Source organism: Bos javanicus, chromosome 19 (assembly GCF_032452875.1).
Source record: "Bos javanicus breed banteng chromosome 19, ARS-OSU_banteng_1.0, whole genome shotgun sequence".
NCBI classification, from domain to species: Eukaryota; Metazoa; Chordata; class Mammalia; order Artiodactyla; family Bovidae; genus Bos; species Bos javanicus.
Window position 1 is genome coordinate 64619721 of NC_083886.1, and position 20582 is coordinate 64640302.

The window sequence follows — 20582 nt, forward strand, 5'->3', positions numbered from 1 at the left end:
CATCCTGGAATGCAAAGTCGAGTGGGCCTTAGAAAGCATCACTACGAACAAACCTAGTGGAGGTGATGGAATTCCAGTTGAGCTATTCCAAATCCCGAAAGATGATGCTGTGAAAGTGCTGCACTCAATATGCTGGCAAATTTGGAAAACTCAGCAGTGGCCACAGGACTGGAAAAGGTCAGTTTTCATTCCAATCCCAAAGAAAGGCAATGCCAAAGAATGCTCAAACTACCGCACAATTTCACTCATCTCACACGCTAGCAAAGTAATGCTCAAACTTCTCCAAGCCAGGCTTCAGCAATACGTGAACTGTGAACTTCCTGATGTTCAAGCTGGTTTTAGAAAAGGCAGAGGAACCAGAGATCAAATTGCCAACATCCGCTGGATCATGGAAAAAGCAAAAGAGTTCCAGAAAAACATCTATTTCTGCTTTATTGACTATGCCAAAGCCTTTGACTGTGTGGATCACAATAAACTGTGGAAAATTCTGAAAGAGATGGGAATACCAGACCACCTGACCTGCCTCTTGAGAAATTTGTATGCAGGTCAGGAAGAAACAGTTAGAACTGGACATGGAACAACAGACTGGTTCCAAATAGGAAAAGGAATACGTCAAGGCTGTATATTGTCACCCTGTTTATTTAACTTATATGCAGAGTACATCATGAGAAACACTGGACTGGAAGAAACACAAGCTGGAATCAAGATTGCCGGGAGAAATACCAAGAACCTCAGATATGCAGATGACACCACCCTTATGGCAGAAAGTGAAGAGGAACTCAAAAGCCTCTTGATGAAGGTGAAAGAGGAGAGTGAAAAAGTTGGCTTAAAGCTCAACATTCAGAAAACGAAGATCATGGCATCCAGTCCCACCACTTCATGGGAAATAGATGGGGAAACAGTGTCAGACTTTATTTTTCTGGGCTCCAAAATCACTACACATGGTGACTGCAGCCATGAAATTAAAAGACGCTTACTCCTTGGAAGGAAGGTTATGACCAACCTAGATAGCATATTCAAAAGCAGAGACATTACTTTGCCAACAAAGGTTTGTCTAGTCAAGGCTATGGTTTTTCCTGCGGTCATGTATGGATGTGAGAGTTGGACTGTGAAGAAGGCTGAGCGCCAAAGAATTGATGCTTTTGAACTGTGCTGTTGGAGAAGACTCTTGAAAGTCCCTTGGACTGCAAGGAGATCCAACCAGTCCATTCTGAAGGAGATCAGCCCTGGGATTTCTTTGGAAGAAATGATGCTAAAGCTGAAACTCCAGTACTTTGGCCACCTCATGCGAAGAGTTGACTCATTGAAAAAGACTCTGATGCTGGGAGGGATTGGGGGCAGGAGGAGAAGGGGACGACAGAGGATGAGATGGCTGGATGGCATCACTGACTCGATGGACGTGAGTCTGAGTGAACTCCGGGAGTTGGTGATGGACAGGGAGGCCTGGCGTGCTGCGATTCATGGGGTCGCAAAGAGTCGGACACGACTGAGCGACTGATCTGATCTTATCTGAAGGGCTTCCTCAGTGACACAGACAGTAAAGACTTTGCCGGCAATGCAGGAGACTCAGGTTCGATCCCTGGGTTGGGATGATCCCAACCCAGAAGGAATGGCTATTCCTTATTGAAGAAGGGAATGGCTATTCACTCCAGTATTTTCATCGACGTAATTTCCTGGAACAGTCCCTGTGAATGAACGTTTGTATTACGTTTTATGTTCTATCTGAAGTAGCATCATGATGAATATACTTGCAGAAATAGTTTGTGATATACTTCCTTAGGACAGATTATTTTAAAATGGAAATGCTGAATTAAAGGAAAGCTCCATTTTCAAGGCACTGAACCACACTGTCTTCTGGTTACATCAGTGTCTCCGTTCATTTTCTCAGCAAGTGAGCAAACGCTCACAGTGGTGAGGTCCCTCAGACACACAGCTATCTGAGTCAGGCCAGTGCTGAGACAGGCCCCAGTGTCAGACACAACCTCACTGCCTTCAGGAAGCAGTCATGTCTCAGGGAGGCCCTCTGGGTATGTGATCCAGCCCGTACTGTGTGTGGAGCCACCCGGCCTCATCCCACAATCACTGAACACACAGTCCCAGCCTCCCCCTCCAGGAAGCCCTCCTTCACCTGCTCAGCCTGCAGTCATCGCCTCCTACCAGTTGCCCCTTTAACCAGCATTTCCCGACTCCACGTGTGCTCAGTCATGGTTGACCTCGGAAACCACTGAGACACTTGACAGATTCACAGGTGCCAGGATGACTGTGAGGGGGACCCAGGCAAGGGCATGAAGGCAAGACGGTGCTCTGCTCCCAAATGTCTGCAATCTCTCCCCAGGGGAGATGCTGTTGAGTTGGGATGTAAGGAATGGAGAGAGGTTTCCTCAGCAGACAGAGCAGCCACACAGGCCGGGGTGGGGACAGCCTTCCACTTCACGCCGCCCTCTGACTTTCAGGCAGACACCGTCCAGGGCAGGCGTGTTTCTCCAGACTCCGGGGGTGTGGGTGCCCCCTCTACTCACGCCTGGGGTTTGTTCTGTCCCCCCAGCCTCTCCCCCCGTGCCCGTGGGCTCCCCGACCCCCGCTCGTGTCCACGTGGAGACGATCCAGCTCTGGGCGAGGGGCGTGCTCCTTTCCTCCCCTCTCACATAACACCTGTCACCACATTCCGGCAGCCCCAGTTGCTCTCTGGTGAAAATAATAGATAAATAAATGATTCTTCACAAAACTAATTAGCAGAGAAGAAGATGCTAATGTGTTTTACCAACTGTGTCTCCCCAGCTCACTGCCGGCCGGCCCAGGGGATGGGGGGGGAGGGGCTCGGGCTGTCGAGGGGCGGCAGCTGCAGCCTCAGGGCGGCTGTCCCCCTGCTGGTCAGCCATCCCCACCCCACCTGTCACCCGCACCCCAGCCGGTCAGCCGTTCCCCTGCCAGCCACGTGGACTCTGCCTTCACGACACACAACGCCTTCAGGGGGTGGGCAAGCCTGTGCTGGGACGAAGCCCAGGTTCTGGAGCCACAGACCTGAGTGGGTTTCAGCCTCTGCCGTTTCCTGGTCAGGGGACTTCCGTGGCCTCAGTCTTCTCGTCTGCGAGATGGGTTGCTGAGGATGCTGGTCTCCCAGGGCTGTGGCAAGGCCCCAGGGTGCCAGGCGGTGCGATCTCCATCTTACAGTTGAGAACCCCAAAGCTCACGGGGGTGAAGTAACCTGCCCATGGTCAGCATGCAGGGAACCAGGACGCCTGGTCCAGTCCTCGCAATCTCACGCCGAGCAGTCCTCCAGCCTAACGGGGACCCACAGCCGCCCCCGCAATAGCCCAGGGTCTCAGATCCCACCTCTGACGTGGGACAGCCGAGCCAACTCCCCCCCCACCCAACCACCAGGGCGGACCGCGCATCCTGACAGAGAGAGTTCTGTGTTCGGGAAGCCTGTTTCGATCAGCACTGGGATGTGACAGTGGGGCCCACCGCCGGCATCAGGAGGTTCCGGGGGACCCCTGGGTGGGCAACCTCAGCAGGAGGGCGAGGTGGGCTGGTCCCCGGCCAGCAGCTTTCTTTGCTGCCCACCAGGGTTTTATTATCTGGCTGGATGAGCGGGTTCCAGATGGTGCAGCAGGTTCCTAGAGATTTCCTTTGACCGTTGTTGTGCACACTTGACACTTCCCTTCCACTTTGCTGTGGAATCAGGAAGGGTCTGGTCGGTCTCTCATGCAGTAACAGGAGGAAACCAAGGCCCAGAGACACGGGCCCTCACTCTTTCCCAGCACCAGTGTCTTCTCCAATGCATCAGCTCTTCTCATCAAGTGACCAAAGTACTGGAACTTCAGCTTCAGTCCTTCCAATGAATGTTCAGAGTTCCTTTAGGATTGACTGGTTTGATCTCCTTGCTGTCCAAGGGACTCTCAAGAATCTTCTCTTGAGTTGAGGTTGCTTTTTCCCACAAACCACTCCTCCCCAGGCGTGGAGCTAAGCTGCCTTTTCTGCCAAGGCTTTTCACCTTGCTTGGTGACACTAACCCGAGGCCTGTTCCCAGCCCGCCTTTCTTTCTTACGTGCCTCCGCTACTGGTGCCGGAAATTTAAAAACTCACTTTTCCAGTTTTCTTCAAGCTAAGGATGGACATCAACTTATAGGTGGAATCTTCTGGAAGCTTTGTTTTTCTTGATTCAAGGGAACAGACATGGCTATGACCACCTCTTTCCTCTTTTTCCTGCCGTGAAAATGTCGGGAGCTACAGCAACCATCTTGCAACCGTGAAGATGACGAGCAAATACGTTGAGGATGGGGGCACAAAAAGAAAGAAAGATCCTAGATCTTTAATGACACTCTTGAGATGTTAAACCAGCCCCAGATGGCTCACCTCCAGACTTATCAGGATGTGGGATAATTAAAAACATTTTTATTGTTTAAGTCACTGTTAGGTCTCTACATCTCACTGCTGGAAGTGTTCCAGAAACAGATAAGGGCAGCCTTTACTGCTCCAGTTCCCCAGGCCAGGGTCCTAGGAATAAAATCCACCCACTGCCTCACCCTCCACATCTCACAAGCCACCTGGGGATCTCACCTCCTCGATGTCTCTCCTTGTGCTCTCCAGGCCATGCTCAACTGTTCACTTCACAGGTCAGAATCTCCTGCTGCCTGTCTCCTCTCCAAAGACTCACCCCACGGCAGCCAGAGGGATTGTCCTAAAATGCAGACACTGCATATAGACTAGTGTCCCTTTTTTGCTTCAGAACTTGTCCTGGCTCCCCCCTGCCTCCAGAATAAAACCTAAACTGCTTAGCAAGGCGAACACAGCCCTCACAACTTGGCTCACAAAGTCAGCCATCCCTCACCTTGCACTTCTTTTAACATTTCCCGAAAGTCACCATCTGGCCATGCACCCCAGACTTGGCCTCCTCTTTTGCCCTGGCCCCAGCCCAGAGGCCGGCCCAGACACAGGTGGGTCCCTCACACCCTCCGCTGGGCCTGCTTCTTTGGCGTTCACACCACTCTCTCTATTGCTCGTTTACTGACTTGCTTTTTTCTCCCTCCCTTACCAGAAAGTCAGTTCCTCGGCACCAGGGCTGCATGCATTGTTCACCCTGTGCCCCGGTGCCCGACACACCGCAGGGCCGTGATAAATGTGTGTGGAGTAAGGCAGTGAATGAGTGAGTGAATGAATGGGGCCAGGCATTCGGGAACCTGGGGAGCCGGCTGCTGGGAGGAGCTGACGTCTGGGGTTTTTGCAGGGAGGAGAGAACAGCAATGACCTCAGACTTTGAAAACCTGCTAAATAACCCGGCTTCCTGGAACCCTGCCCGGCAGCTCTGGGGAGCAGAACACCCTTCCACGTGCAGACAGAGCTGAGTCCTTCCTCCCAAAATAAACTGTCTGAAGACACCTGCCACTGGGGAGCCATCTTGTCTGGGAATGTTGAAGGGGGCGGCCGCCAGTTTGGAGTCCTGTCTGAGGTCCCTCTGAGGCATCCCGTCCGCTTTCTTTCCTTGGGAGGGGAGGATGTCTCAGGGGCTCCCAGGCTGACACACCTGCCTCCCGTGGGGAAGAGTGATGGGACGAGGGCCGGGGGTGCTCTCGGTGACACAAGGCGCCGTCTGTCCCGCTGGTGAATACAGAGCGGTCGTGCGGGTTACGCAGCCCTCCTGTGACATAGCCGCACAGCCCCGCAGGCTCCCGCGGCGTAAAGAAGGTGAGACAGAGAATTATGAGACCTGGAAAAATGCAAATTGGAATCAATTAGCTCTCTTCTATGAGAGCTGCTCATAGAACATTAACTGTCCTAGCCCTGGCATGTGTGTGTGTGTGTATGTGAGAGAGAGAGAGAGAGAATGTGTGTGAGAATGTGCATGAGTGTGCGTGTGAGTGTGTGAGAGTGTGTGTGTGCATAAGCATGTGTATGTGAGTTGGGTGTGAATGTGTGTGCATGTGCATGTAAGTGTGTGTGAGAGCGAGCGTGTGTGCATGTTCATGCGTGTATGCACATGCATCTGTGAGTGCATGCCAGTGTGTGTGCACGTGTGTGTGAGTTTGGTATGTGTGTGTGTGCATGTGTATGAGTATGTGAGTGTGTGTGTATGTGTGTGTGAGTGTGTGTGCGTTAGCATGTGTGTGTGCATGGCATGTGTGAGTATGTGTATGTGTGTGTGAGTGTGTGTGCACATTCGTGTGTGTGTGCACATTCGTGTGTGTCGGCGTGTGTGCACGAGTTTGTGTATATGAGTGTGTGTATGCATGTGTATGTACAAGTGTGTGTGCGAGTTGTGAGAATGTGTGTGTGCACGAGCATGTATATGCATGAGTGTGTGTGCGTGTGTGTGTGTGTGTGAGAGAGAGAGAATGTGTGTGAGAATGTGCATGAGTGTGTGTGCAAGTTGTGAGAGTATGTGTGTGCACGAGCATGTGTATGCATGAGTGTGTGTGTGTGCATGAGCATGTGTATGTGTGTATGAGTATGTGTGTGTTTGTGTGAGTGTGTGTGTGTGGTTTGTGTTGAGGGGATCTGCTTTCTTACAAGTGGCCATCTCGCCATCTAAACAGCCCCCAGGCAGCTCACTGCTTCCTCCTGGGTCTGCACCTCCCTGGGGAGGGGCCGGCCACACCGCATGGAGGGTGTGGGAGGAACTCCAGCCACGGCCCCGCAAGCCCAGCATGGCCTCTGTGGGAGCATCAGGGGGGCTGGAGTCCTTCCAGCTGCAGCCGCAGAGTCAATGCGATTTTAGGTTTCATTCAGGAAGCCGCAGTTCCTGAGCTGATGTCTTCAATCAAGTAGACGCCAGCGGCCGCAGAGGCCACACCGGCTTCCCGGGCGCCAGGCACAGGGACTGCGAGTCACACAAGTGTAAGGATGGCGCTGTCCACTCAGCTCCCAGCAGCGGGTCCTGAGAGCTGGGGCTGGGCACGGCAGCAGACACGGTGCATGTCCTGGCACCAGGCAGGACTGGGACGGGTCGGGGAGGTGAGTGGCTGCCGTCCGCTGCTGTTTCCTTCTCAGCTCTGTTTACAGAAACCTCTGTCAAGGTCGCCCTGACGCCGTCCAGCTCAGGTCTCTCCCCGCCCACCTCGGGGCCTCTGCCTGGCCCGAGCCAGCTCCCTCTCCTGCCCAGACACCAAGTCTCCCTCTTGGCGTCTCCTGACACCCTCTGCTCCCTGCTCCACGCTGATGCTAGTCTCTGGAAGATCTGTGCATGTCACTCGGTTTCTAGCTTCTGAATTCACTCAATGACATCCCACCCTTTCAAGAAAATATGCCAAATCCTTTGCGACCCAGCTCTTGAGTCTGCTCCAGCCTTGGCCCCTGCCCTCCTGCCAGCCTGACCCCCAGACGCCCAGACACTCCCACTCCCACAGGCGAGCCTGTGCGCCTGGCCTGGAGGGCTCTCCTACGCTCTTCTCATCATCTGGGGACTTTGTGCAAGTGTCTGCAGCCTCCGAGACCTCCACCCAGCCTGGACGTCCTCAGCCTGTCTTGTCTGTCGCAGCTCCTAGGTGTGAATTCCCCTCACCCATCTGTTGCCTGGCTCCCCTCATGGCCGGGAGCTTCCTAAAGGCAAACTCGAGCCTTTGGTGTCTGTTGATCAGCTTAACTGCTGGAGCCTGCCTTTAGGAGTGTGTGTGTGTGTGTGTGTGTGTGTGTGTGAGCGGCGAAGGATAGCCTGTGTCTCCCGGGCCCGGTGCTGAAGGCACGGGTGGGGGACGGAGTGGGCCGGGTGGACAGGAGAGGAGGCCCCAGCGTCGGAGGACACCAGCATTCTCACCCACGTTTGCCGTTTGGTTCGGCAACTACATGACTTGGAAGTGGGTCTGGTTGAGAGACGACCCAGCTCTGAAGGCATCAGGAAACACCACTCCTGCAAGTGCTGGCTTCCCAAAGTGGCCACCCCAAACTGCAGAAGTCCCCCCTCTCTTGCCAGAGCAAGCCCACCCTGGGGCCTGTCTAAGGGGGGGCCCTTGGGAGCCGAGGTGGTAGGGGGTTGGGACGGTGGCCAGAGGCACCGAGGGGAGAGGCTGGCTCCCCTGACAGAGACCTGGGTGTGAATCTGGACTCTGCCACTAGCAAGGTGTATGTAGGTGGAAAACCACGTAACCCTTTGAGCCTCAAGCTTCTGTGTAAAATTGGGGCAACGCGGCCTGGGGGCGGGGATTGAGGGATTTAAGGAGGTCGAGGGCACAGAGCACATGCTGTGACAGTCCCTAGGCTGCTGGGGGGTTCGATCACATGGTGTGGTCACCATGGCGACCCAGGGACTGGACAAGCTGGAAAAGGAACAATAAGACAAGACCCCACTAGCGGCACCACAGGGAAGGCGGGGACTGAGGGTCTCCAGGCTCAGTCTCTGCTGCTGCTAAGTCGTTTCAGTCGTGTCCGACTCTGTGCGACCCCATAGATGGCAGCCCACCAGGCTCCGCCATCCCTGGGATTCTCCAGGCATGAACACTGGAGTGGGTTGCCATTTCCTTCTCCACTGCATGAAAGTGAAAAGTGAAAGTGAAGTCGCTCAGTCGTGTCTGACTCTTCGAGACCCCATGGACTGTAGCCCACCAGGCTCCTCTGTCCATGGTATTTCCCAGGCAAGACCACTGGAGTGGGGTGCCATTGCCTTCTCCAAGGCTCAGTCACAGGAGGAGGGAATTCCGGCTCCTCCTTGAAGCCCCGCCATGGGCCCCAGGGCTTTGGCCACGGACAAGAAACCGAGAGTCTGCACTTGACCCCAGCCTCCCAGGTCCTCCGCTGACCTCCCCCTTGCCCTTCTGGCTGCCACGTGGGACCAGAGCCCAGTCCACCCCCCAAGCAGCCGGGGCTGCCACCCGCCCAGCCCGCAGAGGACAAAGTCTGGCCCCCAGCAGCCCCCAGCCCAGGGGCGTGCCCCCCCAGAGCCAGTGCAGCCTGGCATGGCCAGAGGCAGCCCTCCACAGGGACCGCTTTGTCAGCAGCAGATGAACGGAACTCCTTTCTTCATTCTGGCTGGCATCCATTCCAGCTTTCATCCCTGCTTTTTCATATTAGAAAATAACGGTAACTCTGCCCTAAATAATCACTTGTTACGCTTCACATTTAATTTATGGAGGGCTGGCAGGCCCGCTCAGCCTGTGACCACGGCTCCATCTCCACTGCCTTCCCTCCTTGGGGCCGTCGAGCTGAGGACGGTGTGGGGAGGAGAGGGGAGCGGGCCACCTGAGGGGCTCCAGGACTCACCCAAGATGGGTCAGGGATCCAGGCCAGCTGGGAAGAGTGAGGGGGGGCAGGGCGTCGCCTCGCTCAGCCTACCCGCCTCCGAGCCGGGCTGCCCGCTGGGCCCAGCACACTGACAAGCTTCGTTTTTGATCCACTGTCTCTGATTTTGACTCGCTTTGCTTCTGCCTGATTTCTCTGATCGGGTCTGTTTCCCACTCAAAACTTTCTCAGACTCCCTTGCAGCTCCCAGGAGGAGACTCAAGCCTGTGTGCCGAGGTCTCCAGGCCGTGGCTACTGGGCCAACCGCGTGTGTCCGGGGCCTCCCCAGCCCCCACCCTGCTGGCTCATCTCCTCCCAGGTCTGGGCTGCCAACCTCTCTCCCACCAGCCAGTCCTTCCATCCACCCGCCAGGGGCCCGGCTGCCCACTCTGGACTGTGACTGGTGGGGAACATGCCTCCTTAGCCCCCAGAGCCTGGTGCCGCCCTGGGCCTTCGCACACCTTAGGGCTGCTGCAAACAGACCACCACCTAAGGCTTGAAAGAGCATGGATTTCCTGTCCTACAGTTGTGGGGGCGCCCTGGGCTAGAGTCGAGGTGTGGGCAGGGCCGTGGTCCTCTCCAGACACCCTGGGCGGGCACTGCTCCCCACCCTAGCCAGCTTCCAGAGTTGCCCCTCCGTGCTCACACCCTTTCCTTCATCTTCAGAGTCAGCGACGGGTCCAGCCTCCACAGCACGTCGCTCTGACCTCCTCTCTGCCTCCCTCTTACGCTTTCAAGAATGCTTGTGATTCCATTGGAGTCCCCCAGTAATGCAGGATCACCCCCTGTGTGAGGGTGTCTGAGGAGCAGCCTTAATGCCACCTGCAGCATTAACCCCCTCACGTGGTGAGGTGTGCACTTACTCACAGTTCCAGAGATGAGGACGTGGGCTTTCCCTTCATGTGGTAACGTGTGCGCTTACTCACAGGTCGCAGAGACGAGGACGTGGGCTCCTCTGCGGAGCCTCCCACAGAGGGACTTGGACAAACGCACATCGAGCGAAGACGAAGAGTGAAATGAACCTGCAGGCTTCGTGGACCGCGGCCCGCGGCAGGCAGAGCGCACGCAGCTCGGGCCTGTGTGTCGCTGAAAAGGGCTTCTCTGGACTCACGTGCTCAACAGATGATCTGCTCAGAGGAGACCGCCTAGGCCGGCTGCCCACTCACAGGGGCTGCAGTGCCCCAGCGTCCGCGCCCCGCCGTCCACGTGGCCGTGGAGAGCACCTGCCCACCCGCCTCAGCCCCGCCGCCCATCGCTGCCCCAGCACACGCGCCCCAAACGCACGCAGAGAATCACCTCTGTACTCCCTTCTCTGACACTTTCGATGAACTCTCCCAGCGCAAGTGGGTGGATTCCACCCTGGGAAACCTTATATAGATGAAAATCTGAATTCACCAGCAGAGTCTTCTGGCAGTTGGTTACTCATCACCGAAGGGCCTGGCACAGGGCCTCTTCAGAGCGCAAGTTTCAGGGAGCATTTTAAGGCAGGAGGTGTGCTAAGCTGCACCCCTCTGAGAGGGCCAGAAGCCTTGCTGGGCGGGCACTGAACATTCTGCTGCCTACAGGAGCCAACCAAGGAAGCAACGGGACTGACAGCCAGGCTGGGGAAGGTGTGTAAACATCACTTACACAGGCAGGTGTGTAAACATCATTTTATGCCAGTGATGTGAGACACTTCAAAACACAGCCCCTAATTTTGCTTGGGCGGCTTCTTCTCTCAAGCCTAGACCAAAGTTAAGTTAGCTGACTCCCCGCCACCTCTACAGACCCGGGACCTGTTGCTATAGCAACCAATTGATTTCTGCAAGTGCATTTTAACTTTCATCCAATGTTCCATTGGATAGGAAGTTTCTCCTTCTGGGAGTCTGACTTCTGCAAGCTCGCTCTAAGCCCACAAACCCTTCTTCTCTTCTGCTGCCATAAGGGTTAATGCACATACTTACTCCACAGGGAAAACAGTTTAAAAACAAGGCTTTTGGAGAAGAGAGAAAAACAAAGCAATTACATTTCCAAGCCTGCCGTCATGAGATAACAAACGTGTAGGGTTCCGGGAGAAGCTCGGCCTGTAACTGCGGGCTCCTTTCTGCTTCTCCCGTCCCTGCATGGCTCAGGGAGGCTAGCCTTTACCTTTTCTTTCAGTAAATACTCGGAGCTCTGCCGGGTCCCGTGTGCGATGGAGAGTCAGATCCGAACAAGAGAAAGACGGCCACATGCCTCCTGGGGTTTGCTGTGTGTGTGTGCACGTGTGCGTGTGTGGAAACAACCGAGACGAAGCGTCTGTCCCTCTGTCACTGAGTGAGCTGGCGACAGGAGCCGAGAAGAAGGTGCGCGAGGAAGGAGACGGCGCTCAACTGCAGGCGGAGGGTCCGGACAGGCGTCGCAGAGAAGCTGACCCTGAAGCTGAGACCAAGAGTCGAGACCCACCAGGAGAAGAAAGAACTTTCTAGACAGAGGTCAAGCCAGGTGTGTGTCGGCATTGAGCTGGACAAGAGCTTGCTGAGGCCGAGGCAGGAAGGGGGACCAGGTGGCCATCAGCAGGAGGACAGACCTGGGCGAGACACAGGGCAGCGGGCGGGCTGCGGCGTGAGGGGCCTGGTCGGCATTAGCACTCGACCTCCAGGCTTGGAAACCTGGACCTGGGTGTCCAGCAGAGGCGCGAAGGCATCAGCAACGTCCAGACCCCTCTGGCTGCCCCTGCTGTCTCCCCCTGTCCTCCGGTAAGAACACTTGACTTGAACCAAGTCCTGCCCCTCTCTGGGACCGTCTCATCTCAGATCCTTGGTTGCATCTGCAAAGACCCTTTCTCCTCATAAGGTCGCCTGTTGCCTTCATGGGTTCTAGGGGTGAGAACACAGACATATCTCTTTTGAGGGGGCGGTCACCATTCAACCCACTGTATCTGTCACCTGAGTCAAGGAGTTAGTACATCACGCTTACTCTGCCTAATCAGTCATCTAATACCACCAGTTCCGGGGCAGACACCGGGGAGACCCTGGGGAATGCAGTTGGCTGATAGAAGAACCAACAACCAAAGCCTTTGCTTCTCAACCAGCCTCATTTTCAGTTGGTTTTTAATTCACCGTCAATTTCTCTAAAGCGATGTTTTAGAAACCAGCATTTCTGTCTGGTAGGACTGACTCGCAGTCAATACACTGGAGAGAATTTGACTCATCGGGGAGACTTCATGTTCAGCAGTGGCTGCAGCCACTCTTCCGCTGGCTCTGGACCCAGCCTCCAGGCCTCCTTCCAGAAGTGGCTAATTGTTCCAACACCTGCCCTCCAAGGAAGAGACAGGCTATGGTGGTGAGTTCTCTGCATCACCTTGGCTGGGCTGAGGGATGCCCAGCCAGCTAGTTAGACGCTCTCAGGCTGTCTGGGAGGGTGTTTTCCCAGAGAGGAATGCACTTGTCAGGAAGCAAGTGAAGGACATTCACACTTGTCAGAGTGGGGGGCACCGTCCAATCCGCCGAGGGTCTGAGTAGAACAGGAGGTGGAAAAGGATGAGTCCTCTTTCTCTCTTGCTGAGCTGGACACCGTCTCCCGCCCTCAGACATCAGAGCTCCTGCTTCTTGGACCTTTGGGCTCAGACAGGTTTTCATCACCAGCTTTCCTGGTTCTCAGCTTACACAAGGCACATGGTGGGACTGCCTGGCCTCTGTGTTTGTGAGCCAGTTTCCACAGGGTCTCTCCTCTGGGGTGTATACACGTCTACATTCTCCATACCCGCTGCTTATATACATCTACATCCTCTCTATTTGCTGAGTATATATGTCTATATGCGTCTATATCCTCCGTACCTGCTGCGTATACACGTCTGCATCCTCTGTATCTGCTGCGTATACATGTCTGCATCCTCCATATCTGGTGAGTATACAAGTCTGCATCCTCTGTATCTGCTGCGTATACACGTCTGCATCCTCTGTATCTGCTGCGTATACACGTCTGCATCCTCCATATCTGGTGAGTATACACGTCTGCATCCTCCATATCTGCTACGTATACACGTCTGCATGCTGGGGACAGACATCTCATCACACCTGCCCTGTCCTCTGCAGCCTCCTCACTCCTCTTCCGATGTGTGCAAGGTCCTCACCTGTCGTGACGGCACCAACTGTGGAACCTAAAGAACATCGTCCACTATGGGGGGATAGCATCTGCCCAGCCTCCAGGCAGAGGACCCCACGCGCGTCCAAGTTAATTACAGGCACCAACACTTAGAGGATGAGATGGCCAGATGGCATCACCAAGTCAATGGAAATGAGTTTGAGCAAACTCCAGGAGATGGCGAAGGACAGGGAAGCCTGGCATGCTGCAACCCATGGAGTCACAAAGAGTTGGACACGACTGAGCAACTGAACAACACACTTAGGTTTAGGAACCCACCTGCTCCTAAGAACGCTCTCCCAGCATTTTGTCTTCCAGGGACCCTGCCCAGCCCGGTGGCTGCCCCCTCAGACCGTCCCTCCCTCCAGTGTGAAGAATCCGTCCCCTGTGATCCGAGACGAAGGGAGCCAGGCCCCTGCATCGGGTAAGTGATGCTGCCAGAGGGCAGCAAGAGGGCCTGTGAAGAGCCCAAGGACAGGAGGACCTGAGCAGCAGCTTCTGTTTCCAGGGATGCGCGGGCCAGTGTGGCTGGAACTGGGCTGCCCAGGGGTGAGGCCAAGGGGGTCTCCAGACCTGGGAAGGGCCCCTGTCACTGGGGAGGCCTGGCCTGAGGAGGACGCTGCCCACTCTGTCCCCTCGGCTGAGCCTTCCGGGCGGTGGAGCCCGTCTCCGGGTCGGCTCGGCCATGCTGCACCCCCTCTGCTCCAGTGCCAGCTCCACCTTCAGTGTCTTGGCCCCCGGGGCCTCTCCACTCTCCTCCCAGGGGCGCCCCTGAAGCCACTTCAGGCTGTGCTCCACTTGTAGTGAAGTCCCAAGGCAGCTGAGTTCAGAGACACGATTATACATCATGGAGAAGTGGCAGCTTGGCACCACATGAGCTCCACGGCTTCTGCTGGTGACCCAGGCAGGCCTGGCCTCTCCCCAGAGCCAAGGCCCCTCAGTGCCCACAGCCCAAACCGGGCCCGGCCCTGGCGGCTCCCACTGGGGCCTCCTACAAGGTGACAAATGTTGGTGACCTGCCTTCCTCATCTGTCCATGGCCATCACCATGATGCCCCCAAAGGCATCCCAGACAGTTAGTTCTTCTTTCCTTTTCCCTTTTGCTTTTTTCCAAATATTTATGAAGAGATTTTCCATTTATCCTGACACATCTTCTCCACCGTGGGTGTCGGCTGGGAGGGCTCAGACAACAAACTCCAGAAGGTATTTTCCCCAAAGCAGCATCTGGCTCCATTGGCAAGTGCAGCGGGCAGCTTGCTGGGAACCGGCCGAGGCAGACGGAGGAGGAGCCCAGGGTGGTGGCCCCCAGCCAGGCGTGGAGGGTCCAAGCTCCCCGAGAGCAGGGCCTGTCCACCTCTTGATTCCCACAACACTGAGCCCCCGTGGGAGCCCCGAGGCATCGTGGGGTCCCCAGCCCCCATGTGAGCCCTGAGCCCCCGTGGGGGCCCTGAGGCATCGTGGGGTCCCCAGCCCCTGTGGGAGCCCCCCTTCGTTTCTCACCCTTCAAGCCCTCTGACTGCTGGCAGAGCCCCTCCTCTCTCCCAGGTAAACCGGGCAGGTGGGGTGGGGACCGGCAGGATGCTGGAGGGGAGGGAGCTGGCTCAGTCCCCATGTCCCCAGGCCCTCCCATCGCAGGGCCTTCTGGAGTCAGAGCCACAGCTCCCCTGTTCTCCCACCTGCCAGGTGGAAAGGCAGGCAAAGGCAGGACAGTGTGACCCACCCTGGGCAGAGGGGCGCCTCCTAGAATCTCTCAGATCACACCCGATGGACAGCTGCCTGCCCTGCTGACCCCAGGGCACAGCCGGCTCAGCTGATGCCAGGACTGCCCCTGTCATTCCCTGTGAGTTACCAGAGACCGAGCCAGGCTGCAGGTGCCAGTGGCGAATTCAGCTGGGAATCAAGTGCTTTCCAGGAGGACTTGGGTCCAAAGCTATCCTGGCCCTGTGCCCTGATCCTTTGCCCGCCTGTGTATTAGGAATCCCTTGGTAGCTCGAAAAACATGATGCCCAGAGCGCACCCAGAGGGGTCAGGGCCTAAAGTCCCTAGGCCCTAGGACGCTTCTAAAGTCCCCCTAGGCCACTGTCAAGGGTGTTCAGAGTTGAAAATTTCCGCGCTGCAGGAAGAACAAGTTCCTTGGAGTGCCAGTCCGAGACCAGGACTCAGCTCTCCTATCTGCTAGCTTTGACCTTAAATAAGTTACCTGAAGCCTCGGTTTCATCATCCATAGAGTGGGGATGACAACGTCTTTCCTGTTGCAAAGTGCCCAGCAGATTAATTGCTCAGTAAGTTAGAGCTTGTGTTCACCCTCGTCCATCATGAACCCGCCTTGTGGGATAGAGACTGTTGAACACACAGAGGAGCCCAGCGAGGCAGCAGGTCAGGGGTGAGAGGCACGGGGCATCTTCCTGCAGACCTGCCCTGGGCTCGAGGCCGCGAGTGGGCAACTCTGCCACCAAGCGGCACTGCCCCCAAGGTGACCCAAGTGACAGCACTCCCTGCAGGCTCAGCACAAGCCCAAAGAAGACACGTCCCTGAATTGTAAAAGCTCAGAGCATTGCAAACAGCCCCTCTAGGAAGTCCACTCATTTTCCATCCTCTGTTTGTGTGGAAATGGTCTGGTATCAGATCCAGTGAGTGAGGAGGCAGAAGAGAGTGCCTGAGAATTCGCTCTACTGCCAGGGCGGGACAGAGGGGTCCCTGAGGGCACGGCCCTTGAGCCAAGGAGCAGCTACTACTGGGCGGACACACCCAAGACCCCAGAGAGTCTTCAGACCACTTCCAGAGGACCCCAGAGGCCCGGCTGCCTCGTGCACCCACACGACAAATGTTACTTCATAGCTCATGTCATCTGCATCTAGCAGTGACTCTGCTGAGGTCACCCCCCGCCCGGCCCGGGTCAGCAGGGCCCCTGACTCGTCTCCGGCGGCAGCTGAACGAGGAGGAGCTGCTCGGTGCCGCACAGCAGCGGAGGAGCGCTAACCTCAGGGCTGTTCCGGCACCAGCCCGGTGCTCTGGCCACGAGATCTCCAAGGGTTCTGGCAAAGGACAGCAAGGACTGTTTTTGGCTGCACAGCACAGCATGCCGGACCTCCCAGGACCAGGGATCAAACCCATGTGCCCTGCAGGAGGTGCGCAGAGTCTTAACCACTGGACACCAGGGAAGTCCAGGACAGCAGCGATTTTAACACTGTCTTTGTCACCCGGGAGACCCACACACAGAGGTTCCTATGGGGACAGAATCCACATTCAGAGGTTCCTGCAGAGTCCCACTGAGGAACCTCCAGCGTTTCTGGGTTGGACACATTCGTGGGTGATGGTCTACATCACAAAGAGCATGTAAGTCTGGTGAGGTCCGCCATTGTTGATGGTGCTATGGAGGGACTTAAACCAGATTTTTAGGGAGTATTGACAAACAAGGTAAAGCCACCATTTAACAGGACATATTTGGGTCAAAATTATAAGCGCAGGCTTCAGAGCCTGACCGCGCGGTACAGCAAAGGGCTCCATCCTGTGCAGCCCAAACGGGATGCTCTCCCTCCTACGAGCCTCTGCCACCGCCGTGGTGAGATGAGACCCACCACAACCTATTTCAAAGTGTTCTGGAGAAGCTCAGATGCATTAATACAAGCTAAGGACCAAGCCTGGTGCTTAGGAAGCTGAGGAAAGCCTAGCCTCTGGCCGCATTGTGTCAATGCCGTGATCTAGCTTCTTTAATCGGAGCAACAAGCCCGCGAGGCAGAGGCCTGGCTCCCCATTTTACCAAGCCCCAGAGAGGGGCGGCCACCAGCCCCAGGCCATATCGCTGCAGATGGCAGAGCAGGACTGGAAACCTTCAGTGACCCGACTCCACCAACCTCCCCTTCCCTCTTCAGAGGAAGAGGCCTTGGAGAAAAAGACAGCAGAGACCCCTACCAAAGACAGTGGGAATCGCCATCAGGAGGCAGAGCACTACATTCGATTGATTTCCATGATTCACAAAGAGGTCCACAGGGCAAAACAAGCTCACCCACACAGGGGCAAGCGCAGCTCCAAGGGCCCGAGAGTGGCCACAGCTCCGACCCCGGCAGGCAGCCTGGAGCTGCAGGAAGCAGATGAAAGGCAAGGTGGCGTCAGGAGTGGAAAGTAGCCCGACCGACTTGGCACCACCGTTTCCATTCCGCTGCAGGTGCTCGACAGCAAAGTTCTGCAGGAAAAGCTGCCTTTTCTTCGAGCTCCCGCACAAGGCTGTTATATTTTAGGAATTAAAAGCTGTGCTTTGATAAAAGCACAAATGATCCATGTTCGCAGCAAAATTCACTGTCACCGACCGTCTTCCCCACCCACATTCACAAAGGTTTCCGCCTCCTGCTCCTCCTCTCATACCCTCCTTGGAGTTCTTCTCAACCCTTTGAGCTTCAGCTCAGTTTCAGAGGCTGGCTGCGGACAAAGGAATCTCTCAGCCTGTTTGTCGAGTGTTTTGAAAAGAATGTTCTCAGAATATCTGGCTAACTGTCAGCGTGCTGGGCTGGAAGCTTTGGCCAAGTCAGCTTGTTAGTGTTGAAGTGCTGATCCATGGGGCTGGGTCCCAACAGGTTCTGGTTGTTCGTATCAGCATGCTGATCCATGGGACTGGGTCCCAACAGGTTCTGCTTGTTAGTGTCGACATGCTGATCCATGGGGCTGGTTCCTGAATAGATTCTGGTGAGAAGAGACTGCCTTATGGTATCTAGTTTGAAGACACACAGGTTTGAATAAGCCCGCATGCCCAGGAGGGTGGCAGCCCAGCGCCGGAGCTGGCTCAGAGAAGCCACGGGCCCCACCCCAGGGGTGGCCCCTGCCCTCTGCTCTGGCCAGCACCAGTGAGCATCTGGAGTCGGGGGCAGCAGCGGGAAGGAAGAGGCAGACGGGGGCCCCTGGGGCTGGTGGCTTCCATCACCTGCTGTCAGTCCAGCTCAGCGCCCACCTTCCCGGGAAGTGCAGAGTCGTCTTCACCCCACCTGGGCTGCAAGGGGCAGGCCTTTCTTCACCGCTCCACACTGCTGTGACTTTGAACCTGATTTCATCTGGAAAACTACAGGAAGGAGGTGGGAGGAAGCAGACGTGCCCAGAGGGCTTTGGAAACCCCTCCGGCTGGGGTGCAGTAAGTAGCTGACAGAGCCTGGCCACACCCCAGGCGGAGCCAGTTCAAAGCCCAGCTGGGTCGCTGACTCTCTGTTTAGCTGGAGGCTTATCTTCTGCATAACGGGGTAAAGATCTGCCTTCCACAGTTGCCGTGATTAAGTGAACTGACGCCCACATCAGAACCAGCATATGGAGGGCAGCTTCCTGCCCTCTGCACTCTTAGGGCAGCTAGTGCGGAGACAGCGACGTGCCCACTGCTCCACTGTGGAGGGAGGTGCCCGGCTCCAGTCACCGCGCCTGGGATAGACGCGATCAGCAAATGAAGTGGGAGTGAACCTGAATACATAAAGCCAAGTACCATTTTCTCCTCTGCCCTCTCTGTCAAAGGATCTTGCTGACATACTGAAGAAAATGAAAACGTCACCCTTGCCGAGCGCCTGATCTGACGGTGGGGAGGCTGTGGGACGCGGATCTGGAGGCATTCTTCTAGGATCCAAGCAGATCGGATGGGCTGCCAATAAGCCTCCACACTGAGCCATGCCACGGAACCTTCTAAGACTCATCCCCAACCCTTTGCTATGAAAATGCAATACCACTCTTTATGTCTATTCATTCACGGTATCTCCCAGGCTCCCCAAATCCCCCCATTAAGCCTTGGGAAATCAGCTGAACCATCGCTTGGGGCATGGAAATGAAACATTACAAAAAGCTGCCACACAAGGTCATTTTTCTGGAGGACAAAGGGGGAGAACAAAGCCTTTGAGAAAGGCTTTCGGAGCCACTTCTGCAGACCAGCCGCCGAGGGCACCTCCTTTCCTGCTGCCTGTCCTCTGCCTACGACTGCCCGTGCAGCCTCCTCCAGCTCAGACGGGCACCTTACAAGCAGGGAGCTGCCCACTGCTGTATTCCTCTCCTAGGGCGCTGCCTGGCTACATCACCCTGGAGGTGGCTTTATCAGCCGGTCCTGAGGTCATTAAAACTTTGTCTTCACGAACAAAGTACAGTGAAGAATTGTGTAGTTGTTGTTCAGTCACTCAGTCATGTCTGACTCTTTGCGACCCCATGGACTGCAGCACGCCAGGCTTCCCTGTCCTTCACTGTCTCCCAGAGTTTATTCAAACTCAAGTCCATTGAGTCAGTGATACCATCCAACCATCTCATCCTCTGTCATCCCCTTCTCCTCCTGCCCTTCAATCTTTCCCAGCATCAGGGTCTTTTCCAATGAGTCAGTTCTTCTAGCCACGTGGCCAGAGTACTGGAGCTTCAGTTTCAGCAATCAGTCCCTCCAGTGAATATTAAGGGTTGATTTCCTGAAGACTTGAAGAATTGTGGGACTACCCAAATGATCTGCTAAGGGGAAAGGCACCACTCTATGTTGGAAAAGACAGCTTTGGAGGGGGGTCTGCACGCCCCTCCACCTGCTTGGCTGTCCAGAGAAGTCACAACAGGTATGATGACTTGTTCCCCCTCCCCCACAGGAAAACGCATCCCGCGCAGCTCCCCAGGGAAGACGCCAAGCACCCAGCCTCTCTAGAACAAGGTCGGTCCAGAGCCTCCTCCCCAGCAACTGGAGGACATGTCCCCCTCAGATCTGGAAATGTCACTTGGGAGAAGCTCCGGGGACCGCAGGCAGGAGTTAAATACTGCCATTTAGAGCTCTCTAATCCGGCTGAGCAGAAATTTCCAGATTTAAATTGTGCTCACCCAGGCATGATGAACGGTCTCAGACAGTCTTGAGTTTGCTCCTGCTCCCTTTGCCAGCGGTCAAGTCCTTATTTGACTCCACAGTCTACACCCTTGCAATCTCTGGGCAAAGCAGGTTTGACAGCTGGGTGTCCACGGATAGAAAGGCAAACCGCCAAGCCCCCGCTGGAGTCCACACGCCTCGAGTGAATTAACAGGTAAAAATACCCCCACTGGAGTCCACACCCCTCGAGTGAATTAACAGGTAAAAATACCCCCACTGGAGTCCACACGCCTCGAGTGAATTAACAGGTAAACCAAGCCCCCACTGGAGTCCACATGCCTCGAGTGAATTAACAGGCAAACCAAGCCCCCGCTGGAGTCCACACCCCTCGAGTGAATTAACAGGTAAACCAAGCCCCCCCTGGAGTCCACACGCCTCGAGTGAATTAACAGGCAAACCAAGCCCCCACTGGAGTCCACATGCCT

The 20582-nt window shown here is 55.6% G+C and overlaps 1 protein-coding gene across 1 annotated transcript; it reads right to left on the reverse strand.

Annotated features, from left to right (window-relative positions):
- Positions 1 to 4133: 4133 nt before the first annotated feature.
- Positions 4134 to 8914, reverse strand: LOC133232993 (histidine-rich glycoprotein-like). The gene is made up of 2 exons (XM_061393065.1): positions 5525 to 8914; positions 4134 to 4681 (listed from the first exon to the last, which is right to left on the reverse strand). Exon 1 carries the CDS (start codon positions 6644 to 6646, stop codon positions 5744 to 5746), a length of 903 nt encoding a protein of 300 aa, XP_061249049.1. The 5' UTR covers positions 6647 to 8914; the 3' UTR covers positions 4134 to 4681; positions 5525 to 5743.
- Between the last annotated feature and the right edge of the window lie 11668 nt (positions 8915 to 20582).

Coding starts and splice junctions, on each gene's coding strand:
- LOC133232993 (XM_061393065.1), bottom strand. CDS start 6,646: ATGCTGGGCTTGCGGGGCCGTGGCTGGAGTTCCTCCCACACCCTCCAT.